General features: G+C 47.0%; 1 protein-coding gene across 9 annotated transcripts in view; it reads left to right on the top strand.

The window, feature by feature from the left end:
* Positions 1 to 13,024, top strand: part of AIFM1 (apoptosis inducing factor mitochondria associated 1) — a 35,337-nt gene extending 22,313 nt beyond the window's left edge. For all 9 annotated transcript variants that reach the window (XM_030574397.1, XM_030574400.1, XM_030574394.1 and 6 more), the window contains 9 exons: positions 2,483 to 2,559; positions 4,296 to 4,404; positions 6,230 to 6,337; positions 8,327 to 8,415; positions 8,507 to 8,647; positions 9,246 to 9,388; positions 10,783 to 10,907; positions 12,104 to 12,300; positions 12,775 to 13,024. In XM_030574397.1, the coding sequence (XP_030430257.1) occupies positions 2,483 to 2,559; positions 4,296 to 4,404; positions 6,230 to 6,337; positions 8,327 to 8,415; positions 8,507 to 8,647; positions 9,246 to 9,388; positions 10,783 to 10,907; positions 12,104 to 12,300; positions 12,775 to 12,846 (1,061 nt within the window). In that variant the 3' untranslated portion in view covers positions 12,847 to 13,024. The remainder of the gene's footprint in view (positions 1 to 2,482; positions 2,560 to 4,295; positions 4,405 to 6,229; positions 6,338 to 8,326; positions 8,416 to 8,506; positions 8,648 to 9,245; positions 9,389 to 10,782; positions 10,908 to 12,103; positions 12,301 to 12,774) is intronic.
* The last annotated feature ends 3,358 nt before the right edge of the window (positions 13,025 to 16,382 follow it).

Below are 16,382 nucleotides of genomic sequence, written 5' to 3'. Positions count from 1 at the left end.
GCACCATGTTGGGGAGGTTCTTTGTTCTCTGGGACGGTAATACAGAACTCTTGAGCTGATGGGGACTGGAACTGCGCAGCCTTGTCTGGGACAGTTATACGGACAGGGATGTGCCTGATGGGAATCTGTGTCTGGTCCAGTGCATTCCAGCTCATCCCATAGAAACCATGGGATGTCTCCGTTCTCCGCTGACTGTGCCACCGGACAGCAGGGGAGGCATGCTAAGCCATGCCCAGCAAGCTGAGAAGAGATTCCTGAGAAGATATCGGGAAGGAGGTTCTTGTTTCAAGTCTGACATAAGGCTCTGAGTGCCAAGCAAGGCTCAAGATCCTGCCTGTCTGAGGAGTGAGGGGGAGAATCTAGCTCCAATCCCCTCTGTAGTGGGGCATTGCTGCTATAGCCTATGATTCTTAGTCCAGGCTGCCAAACTCATCTGGTGGAGAGGGCTGGATTCTCTTTTTAATCATGGTCAGTGGGCCAGGGTGTGACAATAGGACACAGTTCATGGCAGATCACCTATGATTGTGCAACCACCCCACCTCTCATGGTAAGTGTAGAATACCAACCTTAAGGTGGTAACTAAACTGTTTGTTGTTACCTTACCTATTATTTGTTCAGTACCTTGCCACCTTTAGTGTTACTTAGTGGGAAAATCATCTGTTTGCCCTGTGTTCTCTTCCTTCCCAATCCTCCTTCCTGGGTTCTCTACCTCTTTCTTGGTTTTCCTTCTTTTTTCTCCCCCTTCAATTTCCTCCCTTAAGCAGTTCCCACTCCCTTCTGCTAAAATGGTTAGCACTGAAATGGTAAACGTTGTCATTCAGGGTGCCATTGTAAGGGTTTAGAGTTAGATAGCTCCATCTACAGATGATGTATATTGGTTACTTAAGAATTTCCAGTTATCACTCTGAGGTTTGATAGGTTCTTGTCCCAAAATCAGCCCCAGTATTATCTAAATTACTGTTCAGGGGGAGCCCCAATGTGCACAGTTGCAACACTCACACTTTAGGAGCCCCTCTATATTACAGTAGTTTGTTAATATATTTAGCAAAGTCCCGAACTCTCTAACACATCTGAACATCCACAGACTCACATCTTCCCTTGCAGAACAACCTGAAATGTTAGCCATTATCTTCCTCCTCACCATCACCAATGGCAATCATCCTGGCACCTCCCATCTCTCTCTCTCTCTCTCTGCACATAGGATGAGCTACAACTTGTATAATGTTATGCTGATGCCACTCTGTGTAATGCATATTCAGTAGGGTTTCTCCCCTCTTCCTTGTTTGTATTTCCTCATCCTGCTAATGCTGGGATGCCCTTCTCATATAGGTTAGAATATTAATGATCTTTTTATCATATATGTCAGTTCGTTGCCATGGCACTCTTGTGGTCAGACATCTGCAGATGTTCCCATCCTAAAATATCTAAAAACTGGTGTTAGCTCATGTTCCTGTGGTTGGCTGCTGTCATTATGGACAAACTTGCCTCTTACACACTCTGTTCCCAGTTCTCCAAAACTTAGGGGTGACCGTTAGGCCATTTACCTGTGCAAGACTTTGTAGGCCTCAATCATTACGCTGACTGCTGAAGCCGATGTTTTACATGGGACAGGCCTGTAGGTTCCTTGTGTTACTGCTGAATAAAATAAATACCACAGCCAGCTCTATGGCAGAGGTCCCCAAACTTTTTACCTCACATCACCCCTTCCCTGTGTCCGTCCCCTGCTCCTGTGGTGACGTGGCTCCAGGATGGGGGAACACATACTGGGGTAAGAGGGCTGAGGCTGGGGCTACAGCTGGGTGCAGGGACAGGGACAGGAATGGAGCCCTGGATGCGGGGCTAGGGTCAGGAGCAGAGCTGGTGGGTGGCACTCCCTCCCCACCCCCCTGAACTTTACTCCATGCTGCTCCCAAGTTCATGTGCCCCACAGTTTGGGGACCTCTGCTCTATGGGCTAAAGTTAACATCCCAATGAGATTAATAGAGGGCAAGAGAGTCCATCCCTCTGAATGCTTGTTTTAGGCTGTCTGCAGACTCAGGCAGACATCCCTGCATCGGTTACACTGAGGCACATTTAGAAAAGTTTCTTCACAAACAGAAAGGCTGGAAACTTATGATACTACCCCCCCCTGCAGATTTAGCATGTTCTGAATGTCCTGAAGGCTGTGTAAATATATCAGATGGGTTCTATTTGGCCATATTTGACAATTACTGTGCTCTGTTTTTTGTTATTTATTGCTATTCATACCTGCTGATAAGCTTATCAGTTATCCGTGTCCCATTTGACAATACTGATTTCTTCTGAACCATGTGTTTTGAACAGAGCTGAGATGTGTATGAGTGTGTCTGGCTGGAGGGAAGAGCAGGGGTGGAGTAAATTCTGCAGCAGTAAGAGCCCAAACCCAGATTCTGCAGCTTTGCCTGGAGGGCTAGTGCTCTCATCTGAGTGTTGTGTTGCTAGTTGTGTCTTTTCCTGTTATCAGGTGGTTCCCCAAGGAATCTTCCTGCAATCGAGAGAGCAGGGAAAGATGTTCAACAGAGGCTGACGCTGTTCCGCAAGGTAATCCCAAGGGGGCTTTTTTCCTTGTGTGCTCTCCAAAGCCTGTCATGGTGGAGTCTGTTACCCTCAGTCTGTGCTAACTCGGATTCTTAACAGATCTTGCCCGACAGGGACTGGCCTTAGTCAGTAACTAGAAGGTCCCTCATACGGCTTTGCTGCCCACAAGCGAGCTGACAGGGTAGCTGTGTTAGCATCCCAGCACCTTGTCCCCAGGAAATAAGAGCCCTCGCTTCAGGATTGTAGAGATAAATTAGGGTTGCAGTAGCAAGTAATTGTACACTTCCTTTGCATAGGACTTTCTCGTATCTCCCAAGCATTTCACAAGCAATAACGAATTGAGCATCCTCCAATCCCCAGGAGGGGAAGGGTGGGGTTATCCTTAGATTAGATTGGAACTACAAATTAGGCACAATAAGGGTAAATTATTTTCCCAAAGCTATATTGGTTGAGTCAAGATATCCTGATTCCCCGTCCAGTGCAATAAGCACAAAAGCATTCTGCCCCTGTCTTCTCTGGCCCAGATGGATTAGAGCAGAGGATTTAAAAGTCTGGGAAGATTCCACTAACCACGTGACCAGCTAGCTTTGGTAGACAGTCGCAAGTGCACAGAAATTTCAGTTTCAGTAGTGACTAAATGTGGCTGGGGGGTGGAAAGTTACCTCCTTGGCTCTTGCTTCCCTCTCCTTATTCCCAGTATGCTGCATGTCTCCTGAGTAGTATCCCATCCCTGCTTGCAGAGGCCTTTCCTATATATAGTTCTGTTCTTCCTTGATTAAGGGCAGCATGCTTTATAAGTAGGGCCCTATCAAATTCACAGTCATGAAAAACACGTCACAGACCAGCTGGTCTCACTGGTTTAGGTGCATTGTGTCTGCAGTGTTGGTGTTGTTTTGAAATATAAATGGGAGGAAGTTGGGGCTCCGTTCTAGTTCAGTCACTGAACTAGTAATAAGGCGCCGTGCTGTGTGCCACCGATCGGCAGACCAGCTTTTAGTCCTGAACTGCTCAGCGCCTGGTGGGGATGGCGTGCTCAGCTGGGGAAGGAGGAAGGTGGGAAGCGTGGTTCTTGGTTGCTTTAGGGTGATATATGGAGGCCCATTTGGAGCCCCGTTAATTGGGATTAGGCATCTTGGCTGGAGGGAAATTGTTATGAGGAGATGGTTCACCCCGAGAATGGGAAAGATCTCTTTGTGCTCTGGATCTCTACAGGTGGGTCAAATCAGACTACAGTGGAAATCAGGGGCGGCTCTAGACATTTTGCCGCCCCAAGCATGGCGGCATGCCGCGGGGGGCGCTCTGCCAGTCGCCAGTCCTGCGGCTCCGGTGTACCTCCCACAGGCGTGCCTGCGGAGGGTCCGCTGGTCCCTCAACTTCGGTGGAGCCGTGGGACCAGCAGACCCTCCGCATGCACACCTGCAGGAAGTCCACCAGAGCTGCGGGACCAGCGGATCCTCTGCAGGCATGCCGCAGAAGGCTACCTGCATGCCGCCCCAAGCACACGCTTGGCATGCTGGGACCTGGAGCCGCCCCTGGTGGAAATCCAAGAGTTACTGCTGAAAGTACAAAATGGAAAATATGTACAGCTGACTCTTAGCCCAGAGAGTGTTTCCTGTAATTAGAGTGTGAAACCGATTTCTCCATGTTCACAAATCATTTGGAGGGAGGGCCTAGAGCAAAATGCTATCTGCTGTTGTCACTGACTGGGGCATCTGAAATGGAAATAAATCTTCTTACAGATTGAGGACTTCAAAGCTCTAGAAAAAATTTCAAGAGAAGTCAAGTCCATCACCATTATTGGCGGCGGCTTCTTGGGTAGTGAGCTGGCCTGTGCTCTGGGAAGAAAGGGTGAGTGGATTGCACCAGGCCATTTGCTTTAGTCTCTTGCATGAGGCAACACATGTGAGACTGGCACGTGTTAAGAAACCCCAGAGCTAGAAAAATCCGAAGGTTTGTCTAGTCGAATGCTTGGTTTGCAGCAAGCTAGGGTGTGAGTCTACCCCTTGCTAGTCTGCCTGTCTGTGTGGACCCTGCTGCTGCAAATTAACACTTCCTTAGTGCACTTTGACCTACTCATGTTTCAAAGTAAGGTAGGTGAAAGTGCACTAGGGAACTTTTAGTGCACGGCAGCAGGATCCACGTAGACCAGAGGTGGCCAGCGTGAGCCTGAGAAGGAGCCAGAAATTACCAGTGTACATTGCCAAAGAGCCACAGTAATATGTCAGCAGCTCCCATCAGTCCCCTCCACCACCACCCCCAGCACCTCCTGCCACCGGCAGCCCTGCCGATCAGCACCTCTCCCTCCCTCCCCATCTCTCCTGCCTGCCGCGATCAGCTGTTTTGCAGTGTACAGGAGGCTCTGGGATGGATGGGAGAGGAGCAAGGATGCAGCAGGCTCAGGGGAGAGAGTGGGAAGGGCTAGGGTAAGGAGTGGAGTGGGGCGTGGCCTGGGGTTGAGCAATGGAAAGTTGGCGCCTGTAGCCTCAACCCCGGAGTCAGTACCTATGCAAGGAGCCGCATACTAACTTCTGAAGAGTCACATGCAGCTCCGGAGCCACAGGTTAGCCACCCCTGACATAGCCTGCTGCACAATGAGAGTCTAGTGTGGGGTAGATTTACACCCCAGCTTGCTGCGAACTACATATTTGTCTGAACAGGCCCTCAGATTATATCCTTTCCTCTTCTCCCCCCAACCTCTGGTCTTATTTTGGGAAGGGAAGGTGGAGGCTTGGGTTCCCTGCCAGTCAAGGCAGTTGGCCAGTGGAACAGATGGCTGTCTGCCTGCCTGTAGTGGTCTGGTGCGTTATCACATGAACTCTTGGCTGGCTGTGTGGATTTGTCAGGCTCTCCATTGCCCCGCATACATCTCCTTAGCTAATGGGGCCCTGGACTACTGGACCAGAGTATTTTGAAGTGCTTCCCAATTCTTTGAGCCTGGCTCTTGTGGGCTTGCTGTCTGGAATAGCAGGTGGGTTCGAGTACTTTTGGAGATCAGTGCTCCTTGTAGAAAGGTCAAGTTTGCCTTGTAAATGAAGCCCCACTCCAGCAATTCTCCCAAAGGCCTGTGAGCACAAGCCCAACACTGCTGGGTTAGGTTTTCACTAGCGAGTGTGCATGCATTCTTGAATTTCTTCCTCACCTAACTTCTGCAGGTCTCGTAAAGAATAGGCCTCTCTGCGTGGAGGTAATCCGTCCTCGGGGCAGTTAAATGCCTGCTAAACCGAGGATTGTGAGTTCAGTCCTTGAGGGGGCCATTTGGGGATTGCTCCTGCTTTGAGCAGGGAGTTGGACTAGATGATCTCTTGAAGGTTCCTTCCAACCCTAATAATCTATGATTCTATGAAATGGACACTGCTAAGACTGTTTTAGGCAAACACAATCTTGTCTCTGTGTGTAAATCCAGTGTCTGATCCCCCAGAGTGCGCTGGTGCCAGTCAGGGATCCAGAGAGTGTCTGACCTCAAAGGCCTGAAACAGTCCCTCTGTTACTCACCTGTGAAGCGAACTCTAGAAGCCAGACTCAGAGCTAGAGTGATTTGTGTCTAGGAAGTTACAGTAAGAAAGGACTTGAACTCCTTTTGTCTAAGCAGGGTAAACTATCATAAAACAAGCATAGAAACAGTTTTGACCAGCTCCATGTGGTATAAGAGGCTGCTCTCTGGGTCTCTTCACAGTACAAGTCACAGGGCTGGAGGTGATTCAGATGTTCCCAGAGAACGGCAACATGGGCAAGGTCCTGCCTGAGTATCTGAGCAACTGGACAACAGACAAAGTCAAAAGAGGTAAAGCTGTTCTTTAACCCCTTCCTTTCCTAAGAGCTCCTTCTCCTACAGGGTAGCCTGTGGGAGCAGTAGAGTAGATCCATCCTCACCAGTATAACTTTTGTAAAGTATATGACAGCAGCCCTCATGGTGGTAGAGCACTGCCTCATAGGTTGGCCCCAGCGAAGAGCCTCTGCCTTTTTGTCCAGGAACTCTTAGCCAGACATCTCCTTCCATGAAAATCAGTGTCCTCACTGACACCTTTGGAGTTGTGACTGATTCCATCTTTCATGCGTCTGCTGTAGAATCTCTAATCTGCTTAGGTTTTAGGTTTAGCTTGTTCTTCTCACTTGGACCTGATCATATGCTCCTTAGGCATAGCTCCAGAGCTGCATGCAGGAATTTTAACCTTCTCTGCGTCACCTCTAAGGAATGTCCCTTCACTCCAGAGGAGGGGGTCCTGCATGAGCATTCGCCCAATGCTGAGAGGGGATTTCTGGTGCAGAAGAAGCACAGTTCACTGACAGGCAACCCATGAGCAGAACAGGACATGTTTTAGATAGAACAACTTGTCTGTTTAGGTGGTACAAAACAGTCCTAAAGCTGGCTTACCTGGCTGCTTGAGGATTCCTTGGGTAGCACAGAGCCGGCATGGTGGGTCCTGTGGCACCTGTCCTCCCAATCATTTGTGCAGGGGGCATGGGCAGGGTACCCTGTCCATGGCTATCTCTGTAATAGCCCTGAGGCTGTTCTAATTTGTGACAGGAACAACACCAGTAGCCAGGTGGCCCCAGCATTCTGGGAGCAGAGTGTGGCTTCAAGACTTGACATCCTACCTTCTCCTGAGCTGCCTCGAACATAATGGCCAGAACCTGGGATTCTGCCTCTGGTTTTTTGCCTCAGCCATCTAGCCTGGAGCAAAACTTGTGGAAGAGGGAACACATCTTGCATAGCCTCCCATCCTGGGCAAGCAAGGCCCTGTTGGTCCCTACCTGACGGGATTAGCTGGCCAAGCTGATCGGGTCTGAAGTACCTTCTTCTTTGGCATTTTCCTTTTAGAATAATTTCTTATTCTATTGAGGGTTGGGATGGAGGAAGGAAGAGGACTGATCACCCAACCCACTATGGAGGCAGAATAGAGCTAATGGGCTTTTGAGCGTGGGGCTTAGCTGCAGGGCATAGTGACTGACGGGGCTGGTCTGCTTCTCTTCCACTGGTCCCAGAAGATCCCTTATACGGTCTGTGTACCCGGCTGGAATGGAGCAATATCTTACCTATGTATCCATTATAGTGCCTGAGGACTGGAAAACAAAGGTCCCAATCCCTGCATGTTTCTGTGCATGTAACTTGCATCTCCTTACAGACAATCACTTGTTGCTGTAGTTCCTGTGTTTCTAAACAATCCTCTTCAGACTCGTTATAGTGGAACCTCAGTATTACAAACACCTCGGGAATGGAGGTGGTTTGTAATGCTTAACAAATCGTTATGGTGGTTTTTTTCAAAAGTTTACAACTGAACATTGACTTAATACAGCTTTGAAACTTTACTATGCAGAAGAAAAATGCTGCTTTTGACCATCTTAATTTAAATGAAACAAGCACAGAAACATTTTTATTACCTTGCCAAATGTTTTTTAACTTTCCCTTTATTTTTTTAGAAGTGTACGTTTAACACTGTACTGTATTTGCCTTTTTTTTGGTCTCTGCTGCTACGTGATTGTGTCCTTCCAGTTCCAAATGAAGTGTGTGGTTGACCAGTCAGTTTGTAACTCTGAGGCTCTACTGTAGTTGGTTTCCTTTCTGTTCACATTTTTACTCTAGACTATGTGGATCCTGTGTACAACAAAGATAAGCCAGTGTCCCTTAGCTGCTGAGCCATTCACAATTCTGCCTAGTACAATCAAGAAGTGGTACATTGCTTGCGTGTCTGCACCACACAGTTTGGCTTCCACTGAAATCTCTGCTCTTCTTCCCTGGCCTCCAGTTGAGTGTTCTGTGTTTTGTTTCCAGAGGGTGTTAATGTCATGCCCAATGCTGTGGTGAAGTCCGTCTGTGTCTGTGGGAACCGGCTGGTAATTAAACTGAAGGATGGAAGAAAGGTAAATGCCAGAAGCAGATAGCGAGCCAGACACTTGGCAATGTGGAGAAGGAATCAGTAATGTAACCGGTCTGAATTTCTCTCTCCATCAGGTGGAGACTGATCACATAGTGGCAGCAGTGGGCCTGGAGCCCAATGTGGAGTTAGCAAAGTCTGCTGGCCTGGAGGTAGACTCTGATTTTGGAGGGTTCAGGGTGAATGCAGAGCTGCAGGCGCGCTCCAACATCTGGGTGGTACGTGTGTGCAGGTGGAAGATTCTTCTTTATCTGCTGTTTATGTTGCAGTGAATAAGCATGTACATAGAACTGTGATTACAAATCCAGTTTAGGTGAATGGGTGGATTGTGGGCTGACAATACAAGTAAGATATAGAGAGCAGCAGCATCTCAGCCATGACACTGTCTGGGGCCTTCCTGGCAATCTTAGGTAGCTCATTAATGCACAGTCGCTGACACACCTTGTTCCTGTAGTCAGAACTGTGTGCAAACTTCTACTTGACAAGTATGAGCACTGTGTGTATGAGAAGTTAGCATATCCCAGTAACCCCCTTACCTCTTTGCCGAATGCCAGAGGAGTCCTGTGTTGACACACAAAGGTTCTTTGGCAGGGAATCCAAACCTTGAAGTGTGTGATCAGTATGACCACAAAACTAACTTAGTTTTCCTGGTTCTGGCAGAAATGCTGAAGCCATGGAGACCTGCTAAACTGGAGGCTGTCCTGCAACCCTTTGTTTTCTTTCCCTTTATGGTTGGGCAACATTTCCCATCATTCTTTTTCTCTTTAACTTGCTTTTTCTCTTGTCCATTTTGCATTGTGTGCATTTCTCTTTTAGGCAGGAGATGCCGCCTGCTTCTACGATATCAAGCTAGGTAGAAGACGGGTGGAGCATCATGATCATGCTGTTGTGAGTGGAAGATTAGCTGGAGAAAACATGACAGGAGCTGCTAAGCCTTATTGGCATCAGTCAATGTTCTGGTAGTTTTCTCCCTCTTTCTATATGCCTTTTGTCTCGCTGTCCGGAGTGGCTTACAAGTATGAGTGTCAGCCTCAGGGCAGACTGTCACGGAGCAGGGCACGAATCCCAAATTGGTTGTATGTTCTTTAATTAGATTTCTGGTAACAAGTGTGAACTCCCTACATACTAGTCGTACCATGGAGTCTCAGACAGTCCCCTTGGGCATGCCAGTCTAAAGGTTGCCTTTGTGATAGAGAGTCCCTTACACCAAGAATCCCAATAACATTCAGTTTACTCCCAGTCCCAAAAGACTTACGCAGGTCAGTTGCTCCCAGATCTCTCACCAAAGACCACCCTTGTAGCTGATACTGTAATGAACTAACTAAAGATTTATTAACTAGAGAAAATAAATGAGTTATTTACAAGGTTAAAGCAGGTAGTGTACACACACACAAGTTAGTCTTCCATTCCAAATAATAATAGAAACTTCTGTAATTTAAAAATAACTTGAGATGTCCTTTAGGGCTCACCCAAGCTCAGCTGTTGGGGACTCCTTGCCTAGGCTAAGAAACTCGCCCCTCAAGAGTTCAAGCAACAAAGGAATAATCACTTCTCCTTAACAAGCCTTTTTATTCCCTTCCCCCAGTGTTCAAGCTGCCATGGGATGGGGGCTTGGGCATGTCCCCTCCTCAGAGCTGTGGGTGAAACTATCAACGAAGTCCTTATTCCACAATGACACATTTGGACGCAGTAGTCCTTCCTGATGGGCAGGGGATAGCACCTCTTGTGGTGAATGAGAAATTCACACTAGGCAATGCTTCTTCTCTGCCTGGGGGGATTTACAGTCTGAGCAAATGTTTAGACATTACCTTGTACCATGGGCGGAGCTGTTCTAAGTAGGATTAATACATGCAGCATCCTACAAGCATTCTGTGTTAACTGTACTAACCACGGGCGAGCCAGACTGGGTCTCACTCGGCATTTGTCAGTGTGCGGTGGCTAAAAGTTACTCTTCAATCCCTTGCTGTGTTGCCAGACCAGATACCATGGCATAGCACTCGTTGTGTAGATCCTGTGTATTTGGCCACCCAGAAGCACATTTGATTGCTGAGCAGCTCTGTGGTGGATGGTGCATTGCAATATTTCACTGAAAAGTAACAGACAAGTTTGCTAGGCCATCTCCCCCTCCCCGATTGAATGCCTGCACTGAGAGCTGTGCAGCCAAAGCACCCCGCAGGTGCTGGCTGCACCTCTAGTATTCCGTCCATCAGGTAATCTGTCTGGGCACAAAGCTGTTCTGGAGAAATTGGGTGTTCTGTGGCCTCGTGGTTCTTTTAAATCAATCAGATTGTTAAATGGCTAGTTGATGTTTCAAACTGGGACACTGCAATGGTCTGTTTCTGTTTATTGCTAGGAGTGACCTGGGCCCTGACGTCGGATATGAAGCCATTGGCCTTGTAGACAGTAGCTTGCCTACTGTAGGAGTTTTTGCTAAAGCAACTGCAAAAGACACACCGAAGTCTGCAACGGAGCAGTCAGGTAGGGGAGCGACATTGCTGGAGGCTGTACAGCTGCCTGTAGAGTGATAGTATGTGGAAGGTTGTCATGTATTGAAGGCAGTCACTCCACTCGCCTGCAGCAGGGGTTTCAGAACTGTGCAGGGTGCTGAGCATCAGGAGACACCTGCCCTTTGAACTTGGCTCACCTCCAGCCCAGGCTGCACAAAGTGCTTCTGGCCACACCACTCTGGAGACGGGAGCAGCACCCTTGTGAATGAGTTCTAGGCAATGTCGGCGCTCCTCTGGTCAGGTTCAGTGATCTGTGCATCTGGAGACGGCATTATCAGTCTAAACAAAGAATAGAGCGCTTCAGCTTGAATCTCCTCTGCCTCACACAGGAAGCAGTGTCCAACCTTCCTCCACCAGAAGGCAGGTTGTTTTGCTGCAGGGGGTGAGCTCCAACCAAAGGTTTTGGGGCGTGGAGGGGAGATGTAGGAACACAGTTTAGTGGCTCATCTTGGTATAAAAATTGTTGGCTAGCAATACAGGGGATGCTGCTGTGACAGCTCTGGGGGTGCCCAGGACTGAGAACCACCTTGTTACACCTGCACCAACATCAAGGAGCCTTGCTTGTGCTTGGCTGGGTGTCAGCTCCCTTACACCAGCCTGCTAGCCATCCAAGCACTTTCCTCTGGGCTCTGCCAGCCCGTTAGCTTGCAGGGTAACAATAGGTGCATCTGAGTCCCTTTGAAGCATTCCCCTGTGATAGCCAACCCCTGACTCTGGCCACTCACAGAATTACCAGGTCTGCTGTTCCCAAAGGAACACAGTACACCCCAGTGTGCATGATTCCACTCAGGATCAACCCTTTGCTTAACATCACAGCACTTTGAAAACAAGAATAAGTTTATCACTAAAGACTAAAAATTCCGGAGACAGTGAGTAAAGGTCTTGGAAACAAATGGTTACATATCAAACAAAATCATAAGGTACTTTCTAGAGACTGCACTTAACGAACAAGTGACTGTTGTGTAAAGAAACTTATTTCACCCAGGACACGTCTCCTCTTCACAGTGGTGCGTTGTATTTTGCAACATTGCAGCTATTGGCGTGGTCTGGATAGGCAATTCAGAGCTCTTACAATGGGCTTTGCCTTGCAGACTAAAAGCTGCACTCTTGCATGACATTTCCAATGTGTGACTCTCCCATGTTTTGTTTTGTTTTTTTTTGCTGTAGGGACTGGCATCCGCTCAGAAAGTGAAACGGAAGCAGAAGCCTCTGAGATTACAATCTCTGCCAGCTCTCCTTCAACACCTCAGGTTCCAAAGCAAGGAGAAGACTATGGCAAAGGGGTCATCTTCTACATCAGGGATAAAGTGGTGGTGGGAATTGTCTTATGGAACATCTTCAACAGGATGCCAATTGCTCGAAAGGTCAGATGTTTCCTCTGTATTGATGAGTGGTTGACGCACTTGAGTTCATCAAGTGTCATGTATGCAGCATGTGTCAGCAGCAACCATGCATATCAGAGCAGCAGAATACATTTTCATAGTAGGAAATTGTGACTAAGTACTAGAATCTAATGTACCTTCACCAGCGATTTCTTGTCCTGTCTTTAAAGCCAGCTGGGAAATAGGTAGACAGGCTGTTTTTGTAGGGAGAGTAACCCTATCTTTATCCTTTGCCAGACACTCTTACTTGCCAGGGGAGTGTCTTTTTGAATAGATCATAGGAATTGCCACAGCAGACCAGACCATTGGTCCATCTAACCTAGTTATAGTGTTTCCAGTAGTGGCCAGTAATAGGTGGTTCAGAGGAAGTGTAGGAAACCCCCTATTGGCAGCTAGAAATGTGGACTCCACATATATAGCGTGTGCAGCCCTCAACACCCTTTTCTGTCTCCTCAGATCATTAAAGATGGAGAGGAGCATGCTGATCTCAATGAAGTAGCGAAGCTCTTCAACATCCATGAAGATTGAGCCCCTGCTCCAAGACCTGTCTGGCTGGGGTGCATCGGTGTAAGTGGGGACACACATGCTGCAGGCTGAGAGCTCTCCCTGCCTCGGAGCGCTGACTCTGTGTTCTGAGTACTTTGTGAATATTTCCAGTAATCTAGAACTCTGTTTGCACCAGTAAATAAAACCAGATTCTTCTAAATTCAAGGCCTTTTTCCTAAAGATGTGAGGAGTTGTGGAAAAATTAGTCACTTGTTTGCTCCACTAGGGTGAAGGCAGTGTTGTTGTCTGCTCCCCTAACTTTCACATTCTAGCAGCCTGCAGAGCTCCCACCTGGGATTGAGTGCACACGTTCACACAGTTTTATCCTGGGTGCTTGGCACTTCCATCCTTCGCTTGCTTTAGGAGGGCAGTTCTTCAATTCTTGTGTTTCTGGAACTCCAGGCTACCATCCTGAAGTGCTGGCTAAACTACTGCAAATTCAGATGGAGGAATTTATGCAGCAAGAGAGGGGGAGAAGAATCTCAAATGTGTACTTAAAAATCACAACATATAGTTCTGATCGTGTAACTGCACCCGTTATCAAATAGGTGCTCCCCAGGCAAGTACTTACAGGCTGGGAACAAGTCATCCTTTAATCTCTTTTAAGATAAATAGATTGAGCTCGTCACATCTTTCACACTAATGCATATTTTCCATTAATCATTCTCATGGATCTTCTCTGAACCCTCTCCAGTTTATCAACATCCTCTTTGAATTGTGGACACCAGAACTGGACATAGTATTCCTGCAGCAGTCACACCCATGCCAAATTCAGAGTAAAATAACCTCTCTACTACTTGCTATTTCGCTGTTTATGCATCCAAGAACCACATTAGCCCTTTTGAATTGCACTGGTAGCTCATGTTCAGCTGATTTGGGCCATGATGGATAATCTTTTCTGGAGTCACTGCTTCCCCCCCATCCTGTAAGTATGGCCAACATTCTTCTTGGAGTAATTGCACGTGTCCATTCCACCGTAGGTATGTACACCCCTCATGCATAGTTATTGGAGAACTTTTTCCCTCAGTGGTACTTGTTGGGGCAGCTCAAGTGCCCTCTGCCATTCTGCACCACTGAATGCAGGTATAAGAGGACAAAGCCACCCCTTCCTCTCCTTCAGTTCCTTCTGACCATCAGTGATGGTTGCTGGAGCACTTCTGGTCTTGCTATTGCGAGTTTTTCCCTCACCCTTTGTATATTGTGTTTGTTCTCTTAGTAGTTAGCTAGGGTAAAGAGCACGGTTAGTGCTAGTGATAGGTTTTAATTTTATGTCTATTTTGGACCAAATTAGAATCTTGGTACCAGGATCAGTACTGGAGCCATGCTTCACTTTATGGGGGGTTTTAACTCTGCTAGTTTTGTGCCAAGGCAGTGCTGTTAAATAGTGTAGGACCAAGACCTGACCCCTGTAAGACTGCACTAGAAACTTGCCCACTCAGTGATGATTCTCCATTCACAGTTACATTTTGAGTTAGTTGGCTTTTAATCCATTTAATATGTGCCTTGTTAACTTTGTATTCTATTTTTTAATCAAAATGTTGTACCCAGTCAACAGTAGTCCAAGTAAATCACATAAACCCTATTACTTTTATCAACCAAATTTGTAATCTCATTTTATAAAAAAAATCAAGTTAGTTTGACAGGATCTATTTTCAGTAAACCCATGACGATTGGCAGTAAGAGAAGTGAGGTTTTTTATCCACGAAAGCTTATGCCCAAATAAATGTTAGTCTTTAAGGTGCCACTGGACTCCTTGTTTGTTTTACCCTCAAATTCTTAATTAATCAAGCCCTGTATCAGCCATGTCATTATCTTGCCAGCTATTGATGTCAGACAGACAAGACTATAATTACCCAGGTCATCCTGTTTACCCTTTTACCCAGTTGCTCCATTAGCTCAGTATCTCTCAACCTTTCCACACTATTGTACCCCTTTCGGGAGTCTGATTTGTCTCGCGTACCCCCAAGTTTCACCTCACTTAAAACTGCGTGCTTACAAAATCAGACATAAAAAGACTAAAGTGTCACGGCACGGTGCTACTGAAAAATTGCTGACTTTCTCATTACTACCATATAATTATAAACTAAATCAATTGGAATATAAATCTTGTACTTACATTTTGGTGTATAGTATAGAGCAGTATAAACAAGTCATTGTATGAAATTTTAGTTTGCACTGACTTCACTAGTGCTCTTTCTGTAGCCTGTTGTAAAACTAGGCAAATATCTAGATGAGTTGACTTTCCCCGTAGCAGACCTCTGCCTCCCCCGGTCCCCCCCCCCCCCCCGGGGTTACGCGTACCGCTGCAGAGAGCCACTGCTTTAGCTCATGTGTCAGTGTGATGGATCTAAAGGTTCCAACCCTGCTGAGGGAATTGATTTTTTCCGTTTGCTTTTTAAAAACCTAGGAATTTCCCCACACAAGCCAAACAAAAGCTCTACATTTAAAAAAACATTCAGGTTGCAAAGTCAAGCACCTGCAAGGTAGGAAATGCTGGAATTAAGGCTGCCTGTTTAACCTTCATTTGCCCCCTTTTGAATGTCTGTGTTGCTATACAGGAGCTTGAGCTGGACTCCCTTTGCCCTGCTGGCAGGGCCCTTGCTACCAGGGACCCTCAATTTACCAGTTCACTTTCCTGCCTGGTCTGCAACACCCAAAGTCTCAGCCTGATCCCTCTGTACCCAGTTGCTGGGGGAGGCTGGGGTGTAATTAGGGCTAAGGAACTGTAGCTTCAGTTTAATCTCCTCTCTGGTTGGTGATTTTTCTGGTTTTAGAGTGAAGGGAACCTGCAGATTTTGTCACTGTCATTGTCATTAATGACCCAGGACAGCTGAGCTGTTGAACTCTACAGCATACTCTTCCACAGCAAGCTGGACAAGCAACATAACCAGCTTGGTAAGGAAGGGAGATGCTACGTTAGTGAGAGAGAGCAGGTACTGGGTACCTGGGAAGGAGGAATGTCAGACGAGCGTGTCTGGTTCACAGGGTGTGACAGGTTCGGTCACAGAAACCACCTTGGGACCGCCACCTGATGTGCTGAGACGACTTCTGAGCCCATTTTCCCTGCCAGCTTGGGACTTCAGTACCCTGTCTTGTTGAGTCAGACACGCTAGCCTGCTGCAAACACAGACCCAGGTCTGAACCAAAAGCTTCAGACTTAATAGAAAGCAGCTTAAGAAGTGCTCCTGTCTCTAGCATCCAGACACCCAGCTCCCAATGGGATCCAAACCCCAAATAAATCCATTTTACTTTGTATAAAGCTTATACAGGGTAAACTCATAAATTATTTGTCCTCTATACCACTGATGTGCACAGCTGTTTGCTCCCCCAGGAATTAATTACTTGCTCTGGGTTAATAAGTAAAAAGTGATTTTATTAAATATAAAAAGTAGGATTTAAGTGATTCCAAGTAATAACAGACGGAACAAAGTAAATTACCAAGCAAAATAAAACGAAACCATGCAGGCCTAAGCCTAATACAGTAAGAAACTGATTATAGATGAAACCTCACCCTCAGA

Source organism: Gopherus evgoodei, chromosome 9 (assembly GCF_007399415.2).
Source record: "Gopherus evgoodei ecotype Sinaloan lineage chromosome 9, rGopEvg1_v1.p, whole genome shotgun sequence".
Classification (NCBI taxonomy): Eukaryota; Metazoa; Chordata; order Testudines; family Testudinidae; genus Gopherus; species Gopherus evgoodei.
The sequence above is the reverse complement of the archived record's forward strand: the minus strand, read 5'-3'. Positions and strand labels throughout refer to the sequence as shown.